Here is a 17,190-nt window from a genome sequence, read left to right as displayed (position 1 = left end):
GGGAGCAGGGGACCTGTGACATCACCTATTACTGGTGGATCTTATCAGCTGAGTATAGAGGTGTAAGGGTACCGTTACACTAAACGATTTACCAACGATCACGACCAGCGATACGACCTGGCCATGATCGTTGGTAAGTCGTGTGGTCGCTGGGGAGCTGTCAAACAGACAGCTCTCCAGCGACCAACGATGCCGAAGTCCCCGGGTAACCAGGGTAAACATCGGGTTACTAAGCGCAGGGCCGCACTTAGTAACCCGATGTTTACCCTGGTTACCATCGTAAATGTAAAAAAAAAACAAACACTACATACTTACATTCCGGTGTCCGTCAGGTCCCTCGCCGTCTGCTTCCCGCACTGACTGAGTGCCGGCCGTAAAGTAAAAGCAGAGCACAGCGGTGACGTCACCGCTGTGCCCTGCTTTTACTTTACGGCCGGCACTCAGTCAGTGCGGGAAGCAGACGGCGAGGGACCTGACGGACACCGGAATGTAAGTATGTAGTGTTTGTTTTTTTTTTTACATTTACGATGGTAACCAGGGTAAACATCGGGTTACTAAGCGCGGCCCTGCGCTTAGTAACCCGATGTTTACCCTGGTTACAAGCGAACGCATCGCTGGATCGGTGTCACACACACCGATCCAGCGACGAAATAAAGTTCCAAACGATCTGCTACGACGTACGATTCTCAGCGGGGTCCCTGATCGCTGCTGCGTGTCAGACACAGCGATATCGTATGGATATCGCTGGAACGTCACAGATCGTACCGTCGTAGCAACCAAAGTGCCACTGTGAGACGGTACCCTAACGTGTCATTGTAATGCTGCCTGTGATAACACCAGATCCACCACTCACAATGGGCGATATTACAGTCTAACCTACTTCCTTCACTAGGATTTTTTTTTTTCTTTTCACATGCTCATTAGATATATGCGTTTCATGAAAAGGTGTGTGTGTGTGTATATCTATATGTATATCTCTGCCAGATATAGATACTGTATATTAGATAAAAATATAAAGGAATACACTTAAGACAAATCTCATTAAAACAATAGGTCATTTTTGATTTGCTTCCATTCAAACCTTTTAGTGACCAGTCCCCAAAATGTTTTTTTTTTTCTCAAATTTGATTGTCATTTTTTGCGACAACTTGAAATGTTTCAAAATGGCCCAGTGATTGAGAATTTTTTTTTTTCTTCCTTTTCACTACACATTTCATGATGATAAATTTAGGTCAATATTTTTATAAAGGTATTCAGAAATTTTCCAATCTCTAGAACTAGAAATTTTGAAACTTTGATTTATCCCTTTAATCCAGCTGGTCATACCACACAATATACTTAATATTTGCCTCACATCTTCTTTACATCCGCACCATCAGTAAATGCTCTTTTATTTTGTTAGGATGATGGAAGCTTTAAAATTGTAGCAGAAGATGATTTAGAAACCTTTTTTTTGTTGTTTTTTTTTTAAGGAACCTATTCAGTTTAGAAGTGTCTTTGGGAACATAAACCATGTACCATGTTTATCAATTTGTAAGACGCTCCGGATTATAAGACGCACCCCAAATTTTAAGGAGGAAAATAGGGATTTTTTTTTAACCCCTTCCCGACCTTTGACGCCACGTAGGCGTCATGAAAACCCGTGCCAATCCGACCCATGACGCCTATGTGGCGTCATGGAATGATCGCGTCCCTGCAGATCGGGTGAAAGGGTTAACTCCAATTTCACCCGATCTGCAGGGACAGGGGGAGTGGTACTTCAGCCCAGGGGGGGGTGGCTTCACCCTCCCGTGGCTACGATCGCTCTGATTGGCAGTTTCACTTTCAACAGCCAATCAGAGCGATTTGTAATATTTCACCTAAAAAACTGGAGAAATATTACAATCCAGCCATGGCCGATGCTGCAATATCATCGGCCATGGCTGGAAAACCTAATCTGTCCCCCCCCACACCCACCGATCTCCTTCCCAGTCCTCCGTTATGTGGTCCGCCCCCCTAAGTCGTCCTGTCCGCTCCCCCATCCTCCTGCCCGCTTCCCCCGTGCTCCGATGCCGCCACCCCCCCCCCCCCCCCCCTCATACTTACCGAGCCTCCGGGCGTCCGTCCGTCTTATCCATGGGTGCCGCCATGTTCCAAAATGGCGGGCGCATGCGCAGTGCGCCCGCCGAATCTGCCGGCAGATTCGTTCCAGGTATATTTTGATCACTGCGATATAACCTATCAGTGATCAAAATAAAAAAAATAGTAAATGACCCCCCCCCCCCTTTATCACCCCCATAGGTAGGGACAATAATTAAAAAAAAAAGAAAATATTTTTTTTTTCTTTTTCCACTAGGGTTAGGGTTAGAACTAGGGTTAAGGTTAGGGGTAGAGTTAGGGCATGTGCACACAGTGCGGATTGGCCGCGGATCCGCAGCGGATTGGCCGCGGATCCGCAGCGGATCGGCCGCTGCGAATTCGTAGCAGTTTTCCATCAGGTTTACAGTACCATGTACACCTATGGAAAACCAAATCCGCTGTGCCCATGGTGCGGAAAATACCGTGCGGAAACGCTGTGTTGTATTTTCCACAGCATGTCAATTTTGTGCGGATTCCGCAGCGTTTTACACCTGTTCCTCAATAGGAATCCGCAGGTGAAATCCGCACAAAATAACACTGGAAATCCGCTGTAAATCCGCAGGTAAAACGCAGTGCCTTTTACCTCCGGATTTTTCAAAAATGGTGCGGAAAAATCTCACACGAATCCGCAACGTGGGCACATAGCCTTAGGGCTAGGGTTGGAAATAGGGTTAAGATTAGGCTTGTGGTTAGGGTTACGGATAGGGTTAGGGGTGTGTTGGGGTTACAGTTGTGGTTAGGGTTGGGATTAGGGTTAGGGTTGGGATTAGGGTTACGGGTGTGTTGGGGTTAGGGGTGTGTTGGGGTTAGGGTTGTGATTAGGTTTATGGCTACAGTTGGGATTAGGATTAGGGGTGTGTTGGGGTTAGTGTTGAAGTTAGAATTGAGGGGTTTCCACTGTTTAGGCACATCAGGGGTCTCCAAACGCAACATGGCACCACCATTGATTCCAGCCAATCTTGCGTTCAAAAAGTCAAATGGTGCTCCCTCCCTTCCAAGCCCCGACGTGCGCCCAAACGGTGGTTTACCCCCACGTATGGGGTACAAGCGTACTCAGGACAAACTGGGCAACAACTATTGGGGTCCAATTTCTCCTGTTACCCTTGCGAAAATAAAAAATGACTTGCTAAAACATAATTTTTGAGGAAAGAACAATTATTATTTATTTTCACGGCTCTGCGTTATAAACTTCTGTGAAGCACTTGGGGTTTGAAAGTGCTGCTCACCACACGTCTAGATAAGTTCCTTGGGGGGTCTAGTTTCCAAAATGGGGTCAATTGTGGGGTGTTCCTACTGTTTAGGCACATCAGGGGCTCTGCAAATGCAACGTGACGCCCGCAGACCATTCCATCAAAGTCTGCATTTCAAAACGTCACTACTTCCCTTCCGAACCCCGACGTGTGCCAAAACAGTGGTTTACCCCCACATATGGGGTATCAGCGTACTCAGGAGAAACTGGACAACAAATGTTGGGGTCCAATTTCTCCTGTTACCCTTGGGAAAATAAAAAATTGTGGGCTAAAAAATCATTTTTGAGAAAAGAAAAATTATTTTTTAATTTCATGGCTCTGCGTTATAAACTTCTGTGAAGCACTTGGGGGTTCAAAGTGCTCACCACACATCTAGATTAGTTCCATGGGAGGTCTAGTTTCCAAAATGGGGTCAATTGTGCGGGAGCTCCAATGTTTAGGCACACAGGGGCTCTCCAAACGCGACATGGTGTCCGCTAATGATTGAAGCTAATTTTCCATTCAAAAAGCCAAATGGCGTGCCTTCCCTTCCGAGCCCTGCCGTGCGCCCAAACAGTGGTTTACCCCCACATATGGGGTATCATCGTACTCAGGACAAACTGGACAACGACATTTGGGGTCCAATTTCTCCTATTACCCTTGGGAAAATAAAAAATTCCGGGCTAAAAATCATTTTTGAGGAAAGAAAAATAATTTTTTATTTTCATGGCTCTGCGTTATAAACTTCTGTGAAGCACCTGGGGGTTTAAAGTGCTCACTATGCATCTAGATAAGTTCCTTGGGGGGTCTAGTTTCCAAAATGGGGTCACTTGTGGGGGAGCTCCAATGTTTAGGCACACGGGGGCTCTCCAAACGCGACATGGTGTCCGCCAAAGATTGGAGCCAATTTTTCATTCAAAAAGTCAAATGGCGCTCCTTCCCTTCCGAGCCCTGCCGTGCGCCCAAACAGTGGTTTACCCACACATATGAGGTATCAGCGTACTCAGGACAAATTGCACAACAACGTTCGTGGTCTAGTTTCTCCTTTTACCCTTGGGAAAATAACAAAATTGTTGCTAAAAGATCATTTTTGTGACTAAAAAGTTAAATGTTAATTTTTTCCTTCCATGTTGCTTCTGCTGCTGTGAAACACCTGAAGGGTTAATAAACTTCTTGAATGTGGTTTTGAGCACCTTGAGGGGTGCAGTTTTTAGAATGGTGTCACTTTTGGGTATTTTCTGCCATATAGAACCCTCAAACTGACTTCAAATGTGAGGTGGTCCCTAAAAAAAATGGTTTTGTCAATTTTGTTGTAAAAATGAGAAATCACTGGTCAAATTTTAACCCTTATCTTCCTAGCAAAAAAAAAGTTTGTTTCCAAAATTGTGCTGATGTAAAGTAGACATGTGGGAAATGTTATTTATTAACTATTTTGTGTCACATAACTCTCTGGTTTAACAGAATAAAAATTCAAAATGTGAAAATTGAGAAATTTTCAAAATTTTCGCCAAATTTCCGTTTTTTTCACAAATAAACTCAGAAATTATCGACCTAAATTTACCACTAACATGAAGCCCAATATGTCACGAAGCGTTCCTGAGTTATTACCTCATAAAGGGACACTGGTCAGAATTGCAAAAAATGGCCAGGTCATGAAGGTCAAAATAGGCTGGGTCATGAAGGGGTTAATAAAATGGTGGTACTTCTTATAATCCATGCGTCTTATTGATTACCGGGGATGGTGGCTGTGGTGAAGCTGGGTCTCTGCTGGAGGAGGCAGGAGTAGAGTGATGCTGGGATGAAGGGGTGTCCGGCAGTGCTGCTGGTGTCCAGCGCTCTGCGGGTGTCTCCGGCGGTCCTGCTGTGGGTGTGCGGCGCTGCTGCCTGGTGCTCTGCTGGTATCTCCGGTGCTGCCGGGGCTCTGCCGACATTTTGTGAAAGGCCAGAGTCCTGGCAGTGCCATGATTTCCTGTATGGTGGAGTCCAGTAAAATGGCTGCCGGGTGAGCGGTGCATGCGCAGATGGAAATCTCGGCACCGAGATCTCGGGAGATGAGATTTCAGCTCTGAAATCTCATCTCCTGTGATTTTGGTACCGAGATCTCCATCTGCGCATGCACCGCCTCCCTTTGGCCATTTTCCCGGAAAGAATCCACCGCACACGCACAGGAAAGCATGGAAGGAACAGCAGAAACCCCCCACGCAGCACGGGACAGAGCGCTGCGGCAAGCATTGTGGCAGCAGCACCAGGGGCAGAGCGCAGCGGCAGGCACCGGACACCTGCAGCACAGATGAGGTATATCTGCATTGTAAGACGCATCCCCATTCCCCCCATTTTATATTGATAAAAAAAGGATACCATTTTAAAAACTGCACCCTTCAACATATTCATAACTGCCATCAGGTAGTTTTTTAACCCTTCAGATGCTTTTCAGGAATTAACGCAAAGTGGCATAACTGGGAAGAAAAATTTTATTTTTACCGCCTAAATATTGCTGACTCCTAAACAAGTCAGTTTAGCCGGCAGACCTGAAGTTTGTCAGGATCACACAATCATGATCTCAGGGTTAAAGAGGAAGCCCCCACACGGTTAACCATCTCAATGCTTTAGTTACTATTGACAGCACCATCTAAGGGGGTTAAACAGCCATAATTTGTGCCAACACTGACCGTGACTGGTGCAGCATGGTATAGTGTAGATCTGCTGCGTTTTCACCCCTCGTGGGGGGGTGCTATTCGCTCACATCTCGGTCCAGTGTTAAATTTTATTGATGATTACGAAGGGGTTCATGTACATTGAGTACACCAGTTCATCAGGTCCAAGATCTATTTTTGTTCATTATAGTTGCCTGTCTTTCATGTATTTTCAGGATTCAACTCCACGTAAATCAAATTTTCATATTTGGTTAATAAACTCTTAAAATCCATGTCCGAGTGGCCCCATAATCCCTCAAAGTGCTAATCGGGTCTAAGATGTGCTTGGCAATGTATGTAGTCAGTATTGTGGAGTCTGACGGACCTGCTGTGAGTGTATCCTTGGTGTATGGTTTTAGAAATGCGTTCTCTAATATGACTAGATCCATAAACTTGATACCACAGCACTGCTTAATAAGTCAATTAATTATGGGTGGGTTTGTCAATGAATTGCTGATGGTTTCCAATAACCTTCTGAATTTTTAATACAGCTGGTGTAGCAACCTGGAGCTACTATTTGGGAAGACAAAAGGGCAAAGTTGCTTAATTTGTGTAAATTGTACATGTGGTTTCAGGCCTGGCCCGCACCTGTGAAGTCTGGTATGGTAAGGGTGGGGGCTAGAGATGAGCGGATTGATCTGTGGGACTCTGGTCCAGCATCCAGTTCAGTGGTACCTAGCAGCGAGACAGGAGGCCCTCGACTCTTTACCTTCTGACATGCCTGGTGTGACATCATTTTATTTGCTTGTGTGGCATCATCAATTCCACAGCGCTGTACAGACCTCATCACTGTCCCCATTAGGGCTCAGTCACATTATTTATCACTATGTCTTTAGAGTGTGGGAAGAAACCCTTTCAAACACGGGGAGAACATATAAACTCCTTGCAGATGTTCTTGGTGAGGTTTGGTGCTACCCACTGAGCCATGTTATCTGTGATTTGATGCATAGATGTCGTTGCGCCAAGCCCGGCTAATTAAATGCTATGCCGGAGTCACGCGAATGTATCTGCTCATCTGTAGTGGTGGCACATGTGAAAGCCTAATCTATTCTGCATTTTTAGAGCTATAGTGCTCGCTTCCCTTCCCTGTATAGATATCTAGTCTTTTTATCCAGGTGAAGGTGGTCCTCATTTTCTTTTTTTTTTCCTATAGGGGTTGTGTTGATGACCACTAATGGTTGGCTATAAAGATTATTTATATCAGAACAGTGGGGCCATATCAAGAAGTCGGGGAAAAAAATACACAACACCATTATTAAAAGAACAGCTGCATTTATACCAAGTACATTTTATCTTTGTGACCACTGACAGGTCCACGAAAGGCCTGTTCACACATGTGGGCAGAACAATCCGTTTTTTGTTTTATTTTTTTCTTTTCCTTAGTGTGTATAATTTTTTGGCCGACACAAATTATTTAATTGGGTAATCGGTGGTATGGATCACAACAGCTTATGGCCGTCAACTAGCTGGATGATCAATAGCCTACACACTTTTACACCCTCTTGTTGGGTAATAGACTTTATGAATGGAAGAGATGATGGGTCATGGGTCAGCCATGGCTGAGACGACGAGAGCCCACCCTAGTCTATAGGGCCTCTGTAGATGTGGTGAGTTGTACAGCCTCCAGTATGAGGCCTTAGTAAGACAAACATGTACATTCCCCTTATGGGGTGTCCTGCTTGTAATTTTTTTAGTTAATGCCCTCTTTCTGTTGTACTATTACAATGGCTTCTAGCCATCAATATAAGCTTTTGGATTCCTGGTAGTTTCCCAGTCTGACATTTTTAATGAGGACTGTGGAAAACCCCTGTATGATACATGTCAGGAACTTTCTGTTTTATCTCTAATGAGAAATAGACCTTTCATCAGTAAGTCAGCGTTGCCCCTAGAGCTGCTGAAAGCTAGGGGAGGCCATTGTACTGTACGTCTGGTCTCTGACTAATCACATGATGTTATCACTGAGGCTGGTGAGGAGAGGTGACCGACATACCAGGGGTGGATGGCGGGGTACCAGTAAGAGGACAGTGAGCCGTAATCCTGCGGAGACAGATTGCTTTAGAAGTGGCGTTTTTTTTTTTTTCTTCTCTTCTCTTCTCTGATAACGAGTTGGGTGAATAAGATTTTCATCTTCTAGGAATGCTGACCTTTTTAAGTCTGGGTTCGTTGATTTAATCAACGTTTAAAGAATAAAAAAAAAAAAAAGAAATGAACCCGCAAAGACTCAAATCTTGAGCCAGATCATGGTCTCGAAGTATAGATGCCAGGATCAGCTGGGCCCTAGTGCGTGTAATGCCACATCATGTCAGGCTGGCTGCTATGTCCATTAATTATACACTTTAAAAAAAAAAAAGAGAAGAAAATGGGGATGGGAGCTCAAAGCTGCCCTCTCATCAAATTTTATACCAACTTTCTGATACTTTTATATGCATCTTCTAGTTCTAGATGTTGCATCATAAATTGCGTATAACGTGCAGATCTGTGTCTGCGTTCCCTGTGACCTGTTCTGGGGCTGCTATTGATGCGGTTTTACACAGGCATCAATGGGTTTCTCTTGGGCCTTTTCTCCCCAAACTCCAACCAGGATTTTACCAATTTAGCACAGGTAGGAATCCCCTCTGTGTATTCTACATTGGGTAAAGGTGCAGTCGGAGTCTTCCAGTTGTGCTGCTACACTTTGCTTGCAATGGCTGTGGTTACAGTCCGGTTAAATCTCTCCTTTTTGGTGAGGTTTTTGTCTTTTCTGGAAGCGTGGTGCTGTCTCTTTGCCGTGTAATAAGGTGAGAGACTTAGGGTTACAATCCGGATATAGCTGCTAATCACCTCTAAGTCTATAAAGCCTGGCAGGCTGTCACTGCAGCTACACTCTTGGATGCTCCTCCGGGCAGAGGCCGCAGTCATGCAGCGAAAGCAGGTATATAGTCTCCTGTTGTAATTTTTGGGGTAGGTTAGAGCATGCCCCCAAGTCTTTTTTATTTTTATTTCTTCCACTTTTGTTCAGTGCCCATTGGTTTCTAGTGCTGTAACCTAGGCAGTAATCTCTTGCCTACATCATGGTGGCTTATTTACCTTTCTTAATGGCGTCTTCTTTGAATTTCTGCTTTGATCAAGTGGTTTAATTGCCCCTTTATGCTTATCATATGCATGTCTAAATTAAAGCTGTCCTTTCCTGCCACAGAACCTTAATCTTTTCTTGATTTACATTTGTCACCAAATTGTTACAAGTATTTTTATGTTTCAATAGTAAATGTTTCTGTTGTCAACATAAACAAAACTGCAAAAGAGTACAAAAAGTAACTTTTTTTTCTTTCCCATTTCATCTCATGGCTTCTTCCTTGTTACATGAGTCACTTTCTCATCATTTTTTTTTTTTTTTTTGCCTTGTTCTTCCCATCTGTTTGCCCATATAAGGATATCCTCCTTTTTTTTTTCCCTTAAACTTCCTGCCCAATCTTTCCTCCGCCTCATATTCCCCCTGGGCTTAAATGCTTTTTCTTTCTTTCTTTTTTTTTTTTTTCTACATGTGGCATAGACCAAAATTTTCTGAGCAGCTGTCTGGATGTGGATCTGCTATTTGTTGCAGATTTTTTTTTTTTTTTTTTCTTCTCCTGACTTAGACAGCCACTTCCTTACTCACCCACTTTATGTCCTCTCTAGAACACAGAAACTCTTCCGTCTTCTTTTAATCGAGGCTCCCTGAGCGTGTTGAGGAAGAAGTGGGAGATCCCTGGTCCTGTTGCTCGGACAGAAATTAAGCACAGTAGCAGTTTTGCCATAAGGCAGAGAGTCAGCAGTCCTAGGACTGAAACGGTCCCTACTGACCACTCTGAGGTCCCGACTACCAAGACCCGCTCTCCAGTGAAGGAACAAAGCCGCTTCCGCTATCCCAGTGCCTCAGAACTTCGTTCTTCCTCCACTGAGGTTGTAAGCATGGAACAAGATTTGGAGACTGCTAAGCTGGACACTCCCGAGCCTTCTCCTAAGATTGAGAAGTTTAATGTCCCTTTAAACAGCCTGAAGTTGATGTTTGAGAAGGGTGACGCTGCCAACCATAAGGTAAGATGGGAGCAGATTGTAATAACAATGCTTCTAGGGCATTTAATGTGATTCCCCTCATCTGAACTATTGCTTTGCAGTTGCCATTGTGACAGATGGGCTGGAGGTCCCTCCATTCCATGTACTGGCGTTCTGATCAGTCAACACTTGTCTGTACTTGCCAAACTTTTCTGTGAGCTTTTACAGCTGTCCAAGGCTAAACAGAAAAACACAAGTTTTTCTACTAAGTCATCTGCCTGGCAACACAGGTCACTATTCTTCTGCTGAAAGCCACTTTCTGTTGAACTACAACCCCCAGTATAATTCCTGCAGTGTCTCTGTTGACTTACAGCAGAAGTGACCGCTGGTTATGAATCCCCAGCCTCCCCCACCCGTCTTTTGTGGTTTCTGTAGCTGCTCCAAGGAGATTACTCATGCTGTAAAACATCCATGTCTGCGGTAAACTTCCACCTGATGGGAATACGGACATGTCAGCACTTTAGGAATGAATCGGCGTCCATGAGCCGCCTGTGACCAGGAAACAGCTGGTGTGTGAGCTCGCTGTTCTTTTCCTGTGTCTTTAAACCACTTTATATGGAAAAGATGAATATATTGTGTTATACATAGCTCTATAATTTGCTATATTAACGCTAAAGTCTCTTGTCATGTGGCTAACAAAGGTCGGCAACTGTTTTCGGGGAAAATTGGGATGAAGTGAGACTACAGTGTGGATCTTAGGAGTTGTCATCCAGCTTTCGCAGACTCCAGTGATTATTTCTAATAATGCATGCTTTGCTTAGGGTATGTGCTCACGATCAGGAACTGCTGCAGGTTTGATGATGCGTATTTATGCAGCATCAAACCCGCAGTTGCCAGATATTGCAGCATAGTAGATGGATTTCTAGAAATCCCATGTCCACTATGCGTGCACAGACGCCTGCGGATCGCCCACAGAGACTGACATGCAGCTCGTCTATCAAGACTGCAGCATATCCATGTAATGACATGAAATTGCATCAGTAGAATGTATTAAAAGCGGTAAATCTGCTTAGTTCAGTGAACACATACGGGTTCACCTGCATGCAATAGACTACAGGGCTTTGGACGCAACGAACATGTGCTGCTGGTTTTTGGATTGTGGGCATCAGGCCTTACTAGATATCTGTAAGTCAGGTTTGAGTAGGGCAATTCAAGTCCTGCATCCCCTATAACTTTTATTCTCTTGGTGGGTTCCATCAGTCCTTTGTTCAGCCTTTTAAAAGGACCTTTTAAAATCAGATGATTTTGTTGAGTTGAAATGAATCTTGCTGGCTGCAGTGTTCAGGGGTGGGCAATGAAATTTTCACAAATAATGAGCAACTGCGACTGTTGTAGAGGGAGGGGCAAACCTAGAAGCTGACCTTGATTGTGATAATCATTCCTGGAGATGCCATTCGGACCCCAAGCCCAGGTTTATCACAATCATTCCTTGGATGCTGCAGGCCATAATTTACTTTGGTCTGTTTATGGAAATCCAGAAAGTCTGCCCTCATGATCCCTCTCAAAGTTTTGATCTCATGTGCTAAGAAAAGCCTGTAACATGCACGCACATAATAGCAATAAGGCTATGTTTGCACAATGCATCATTTTTACTGTGTTTTTTTTTTTAATGCAAATTTTAAGCTTCTTTTCGTACCTGAGCACATTCACACTGTGGTTTGTTGAGACAAAACACAAGAAAAAAACCTAACATGCTCATACTTTATAGTAAGTAAATAACATGGGGTACTCAACATTTCTTTAGTCCAAAAAGTGTGAAGGCCATGGGCTCGGGATTCTGCTGTATAATGCACCATGCTGAGTAAACCCGTAAATCTTCCCTTGGGTATTGTGCTCCTTTCATGTTAAAGTGAAAATGAAACTTTGGTCTTTTTCCCCTTTAAATCATGCAGGAGTCTGTTAAGTGATAAAGCAGATGTGGAGCGGTCATAGGGTAAGCAGGCATAGCCCATTCCCAGCATGCCTGCCTTCTGATAAGAGCCCTTGCAGGATAATGATCACTTTGGGTGTGGCGGCCTCTGCCTGGCAGGAAATGTAACCCATTGACTAGTTATGTGCAGGCCTTTGTCCAGCAGCGGTCTGTGCCCTCCTTGTGGCCTTCTCTTCCTATCCTCCATCTCTGGTTACAGTGCCTAGAGCTGCTATATATGAGGTCATGGACTGTAAATCCCGCAATCCCCCACCCTGGGTTTAACAGCAGGCATCTGAGCAGCCTGGCGATGCTTAACACTTTGTGTTCTGCAACACTGGTTCATTGTTTCTTCATAAGTGTGAATAGAGCAGTATAATGGCGGCTGTGTACATGACGACACCGCCTCGGTTTTCAAATGACAAGGAGCAATTATGTGACTTTTGAGATGAAGGTATAAACAATACCTGGAGCAGTTATGCATTTCCTCAATTTGCTGTGAATGGCCCTTAGCTGGGGTCCAGCAGTTTCACTAGTCTGGAGTGAGAAGTCGCCACTTGGGCCAGGTTCGCACCTCATTTGGAGATGCAGGTGCCTGTCTACATGGGCTTTTATACAGCAGATGTGTGCCAGAGGCTAGTTTTTGTTATTGTGCATGCCTTACAGGGTTTCTGACGTGAGGTTTTTGCCAGCTACTCTGAGAGCAACAAAATGTAAGGGCTGGAACCCGGATTTCCAGTAATGTCACTTGCTGGGCTGCTTGCTTCAATCTTATCAATCTGTTGTTTTATAAACAGATTATCGTTAGAGGACTAGTAAACTTTCTGCCATGTAGTTCTCCATATCGTGAGATCTGTATAACCCACCCACACCACTTATTGGGAGCTTTCTGCCTATGCACAGTGTACCCTGAGAGCAGCCCATCTGTGATGTGAGAGGGGTTAAACAGAGCTTAGTATTAAGAGAACTGGTAGTTCTGCAGCAGATAAGATATTATCACACAGCCCAGTAAGTTCCACATTGCTGAAAACTGGGCCTCTGTACCTATGTAACTCTGCTTTCAATTACATATCGAAGACTTTGTGTGATTCACCTTGACAGAATAGGTCACCGATTCCACCACTGCCACCAGTTTGTCAGGGAGACCCAACTCCGTTGCCTCCAATCATCAAGGCAATTAAGCAATTGACTGGACGAGGCCACAGATGCTTCCACTGCTATGCTGGTTATTGGAGGTACGCTGAGTCAGCGTATGGTGTGTGTATATACACCTCCGATTATATATATATATATATTCTCCCCTGCAGGTCTATCTATACCCGCGTCGCTAATTGGTCGCGCCCAATCGGCAACAGGCACAGCCCGGCTGCGAATTGGCCCCTCCATACTCCCCTCCAGTCAGCGCCCACATAGCATTTTAACAGTCTGTGAAAACGGACTGCTTTACATCGCGGTGTAACGCAGTCCGTTAACGCTGCCATTAACCCCGTGTGACCAACTTTTTACTATTGATGCTGCCTATGCAGCATCAATAGTAAAAACATATAATGTTAAAAAAAATCATTATATTCTCACCTTCCGGCGTCTGCGCCAGCCTTTCCCGCTTCTTATGACACTCCGGTCCCAAGAATGCATTGCGGCAATGACCCCATATGACGTAGTGGTCTTGCGAAACCGCTACATCATCGGTTATTGCCGCAAGGCATTACTGGAAACTGAGTGTCGCGAGGAGCATCGCTAAAGGCCTGGGCTGGATCTGGAGGCCGCCGGAAGGTGAATATATAACTATTTTTTTATTTTAATTCTTTTTTTTTTTTTAAACAGGGATATGGTGCCCACATTGCTATATACTACATGAGCTGTGCTGCCTACTACGTGGGCTGTGCTGCCTACTACGTGGACTGTAGGACTTTCACCCAGGGCCCTCAAAAACTTGGAGCTCACCCTGGCTTCACTGATTGGTTGCACCCGGCCGGCCGCAAGCACAGACGCAGTCTGGCCGCGAATTGGCATGGGATTTGAACCACGCTTCGCTAATTGGTCGCGCCCAGCCGGCCGAATCCTGTTAATTCATTGCATTATTCTGAAATCTTCATAAATAAACTACATACATATTCTAGAATACCCGATGCGTTAGAACCGGGCCACCATCTAGTACAATATATAAAGATTAGTGATGAGTGAGTGTACTCTTTGCTCTGGTCTTCACGAGCTTGATCGGGTGGTCTTAGAGTATTTGTAAGTGCTCGGAGATTTAGTTTTTGTTGACGCAGCTGCATGATTTACAGCTGCTAGCCAGCCTGAGTACATGTGGGGCTTGCCTGGTACTAGGGAATCCCCACATGTATTCAAGCTGTCTAGCAGCTGTAACTCATTCAGCTGCGGCAGTGACGAAAACTAAATCTCCGAGCACTCACAAATACTCGGAGACTAGCGAGCGAGTGTGCTCGTGAAGACCAGAGCAACGAGTACACTCACTCATCACTAATAAAGGTCTCAATATGATTACTGTCAACTCCACAACAAAATCTACTAGCTGCCGCAACCAATCGTTTATACTGGCAGATTGAACACCCATTACATGTTGCGTATTGCTTCAGGGGTGTGGTTTACAGAGCGATTTAAATTTTATATGTTTTATCCAGAAAGGTCAATGGTGTTTTTTGTATATGTATATATGTAACAAAACAATACGGTATATACAACTACATAAATAAGGATAACGGGAAAGTACTAAACCTGATGTTTCAGGAATGACCCTTCTCTTTATGGAGATAAGCACTCCGATGGGGAAAATGTAACTCACAGCGAACTGTGGTTCAGAAAATGAACAATTACAGGAACCCAACCTGATTCTTAATAGATTACTAGATGGTGGCCCGATTCTAATGTATCGGGTATTCTAGAATATGCATGCCCACGTAGTATATTGCCCAGCCCACGTAGTATATTGCCCAGAGACCTACTATACAGCACAGAGCCACGTAGTATATTGCCCTGTCACCTCCTTCTCGCGCAGGACCTGTGATGACGTCGCAGTCACATGACCGTGACGTCATGGCAGGTCCTTCTCGCAGACCATCCTTGCCACCGGAACCTGCCGCTTGCATGGAGCTGTCACCGGAGCGTCGCGAGGAGCTGGAAATGCGGCGGAAGGTGAGTATATAATTTTTTTAAAATTATTTTTAACATTAGATGTTTTTACTATTGACGCTGCATAGGCAGCATCAATAGAAAAAACTTGGTCACACAGGGTTAATAGCGGCGGTAACGGAGTGAGTTACCCGCGGCATAACACGGTCCGTTACTGCCGGCATTAACCCTGTGTGAGCGGTGACTGGAGGGGAGTATGGAGCGGGCGCCGGGCACTGACTGCAGGGGTGTAGGGAGGGACTAATCGGACTGTGGCCGTCGCTGATTGGTCGCGGCAGCCATGACAGGCAGCTGGCGAGACCAATCAGCGACTTGGATTCCATGACAGACAGAGGCCGCGACCAATGAATATCCGTGACAGAAAGACAGAAGGACAGAAAGACGGAAGTGACCCTTAGACAATTATATAGTAGAAGAGTATGCCCACATACCTCCCCTTGGTGAGCTCATTGGGAGCTTGTTGTAAGATGTGCTGGGTATTTTACATGTTTAAGAAGCTTTAAAACGCAATAACGGGCAATCAAAAGATCGTATCTGCACCAAAACGGTATGATTAAAAACATCAGCTCGGCGAGCAAAACATAAGCCCTCACCTGACCCCAGATCGCGAAAAATGGAAATGCTACGGGTATTAAAAAATTTAAAAAACTGCGCAAATTTTCCAAGTTTGTATTTTTTTTCTCACCACTTGGATGAAAAAGAACTTAGACATGTTTGGTGTCTATGAACTCGTAATGACCTGGAGAATCAAAATGGCAGGTCAGTTTTAGCATTTAATGAACCTAGTAAAAAAGCCAAAAAAAACACAAGTGTGGGATTGCACTTTTTTGCAATTTCACCGCACTTTGAATCTTTTTTTTTTTTTTTTTTTTTTTTAGTTTATCTCTAGTACACGACATGGTAAAACCAATGGTGGTGTCCAAAAGTACAACTCGTCCCACAAAAAATGAGCCCTCACATGGCCATATTGACGGAAAAATAAAAAAATTATGGTTCTGGGAAGAAGGGGAGCGAAAAAACGCAAACGAAAAAGATCCAAGGTTAAAGGGGTTAAAAGTGTACTTCTGTCTTTGAATATACAAAGCCTAGCCTTTTGTGTCTGGTTCTCAGAGCAGATTTCCTGTTACCTGGTCACTGCAGTAGGCCCTACTTCAATGGAGGTTAGTGTCAGCTCTATATCACGTCCCAAGTTATAATTAATCCCATATGTTCAAAGTGAAGGTGATATGTCCCCTCTGTGGCGATGTCTCTTATGAATTTTTTTTTTTTTTCTTTTCAACATATTTCCTCTAAGGGTATGTTCACACGTAAGAATTTCTTGCAGAAAATTCCTGAAGAAAACCGGACATTTTCTGCAAGAAAACCGCATGCGTTTTTTTTCTGAGCTTTCCCAGTGCATTATATAGCGGGAAAAAACGCAAAATTAATGAATATGCTGCGTTAACCGCGATGCGTTTTTTTTTCGTGGAAAAAACGCATCATGTGCACAAAAATTGCAGAATGCATTCTAAATGATAGGATGCATATGTATGTGTTTTTATAGCAAAAAAACCTCAAAAAACGCAACGTGTGCACACAGCCTTAAGAGGTTTTATTGGGCTTAAGTATTGATGACCTAGGTCATGGGAGATATTTGCAGTGCCTTTTACGGCCTCCACCCAATCTAGGGAGCCATTGGTGCAATGCTATTTCCGGTGTTTCTGTACCTTCAATCAGCGGATTGAGATGAAGGGAGGCTTGGAGTGCTGGGAGGAGTCAGACCTCTATTCAATTTAATAGTGATGACTTATCCTTATGATAGGTCTATTACTAGAAGAAGTTCAAAAAAACCCTGTGGGATATGTGGTTTCCAGGACTGGAATTACGAAAAGCCATGTAGTCCAGACCGAACGCCACCCCCCTCACTTTTATATAATTTTGGGATAATGTCATCCTTCGTATCCTGCTGACAACTGCATTTTGCCGTCAGCCATTTAATAAAGCATTAGTAATTCTGGCAGAGTCTCCTTTTATCTCC

At 44.3% G+C, this 17,190-nt stretch overlaps 1 protein-coding gene across 2 annotated transcripts in view; it reads left to right on the top strand.

The window, feature by feature from the left end:
• Positions 1-17,190, top strand: part of LIMA1 (LIM domain and actin binding 1) — a 73,143-nt gene that overhangs the window by 24,959 nt on the left and 30,994 nt on the right. Inside the window, exon 4 of one of the 2 annotated variants that reach the window (XM_077298069.1) lies at positions 9,695-10,093. The exons of the other annotated variant lie outside the window; for it this stretch is intronic. Coding sequence (XP_077154184.1) covers positions 9,695-10,093 — 399 coding nt within the window. The remainder of the gene's footprint in view (positions 1-9,694; positions 10,094-17,190) is intronic. 2 annotated transcript variants of the gene reach the window in all.

This window comes from Ranitomeya variabilis, chromosome 3 (assembly GCF_051348905.1).
Source record: "Ranitomeya variabilis isolate aRanVar5 chromosome 3, aRanVar5.hap1, whole genome shotgun sequence".
In the NCBI taxonomy this organism is placed as follows: domain Eukaryota; kingdom Metazoa; phylum Chordata; class Amphibia; order Anura; family Dendrobatidae; genus Ranitomeya; species Ranitomeya variabilis.
This window is presented reverse-complemented; position numbering and strand designations above follow the sequence as displayed.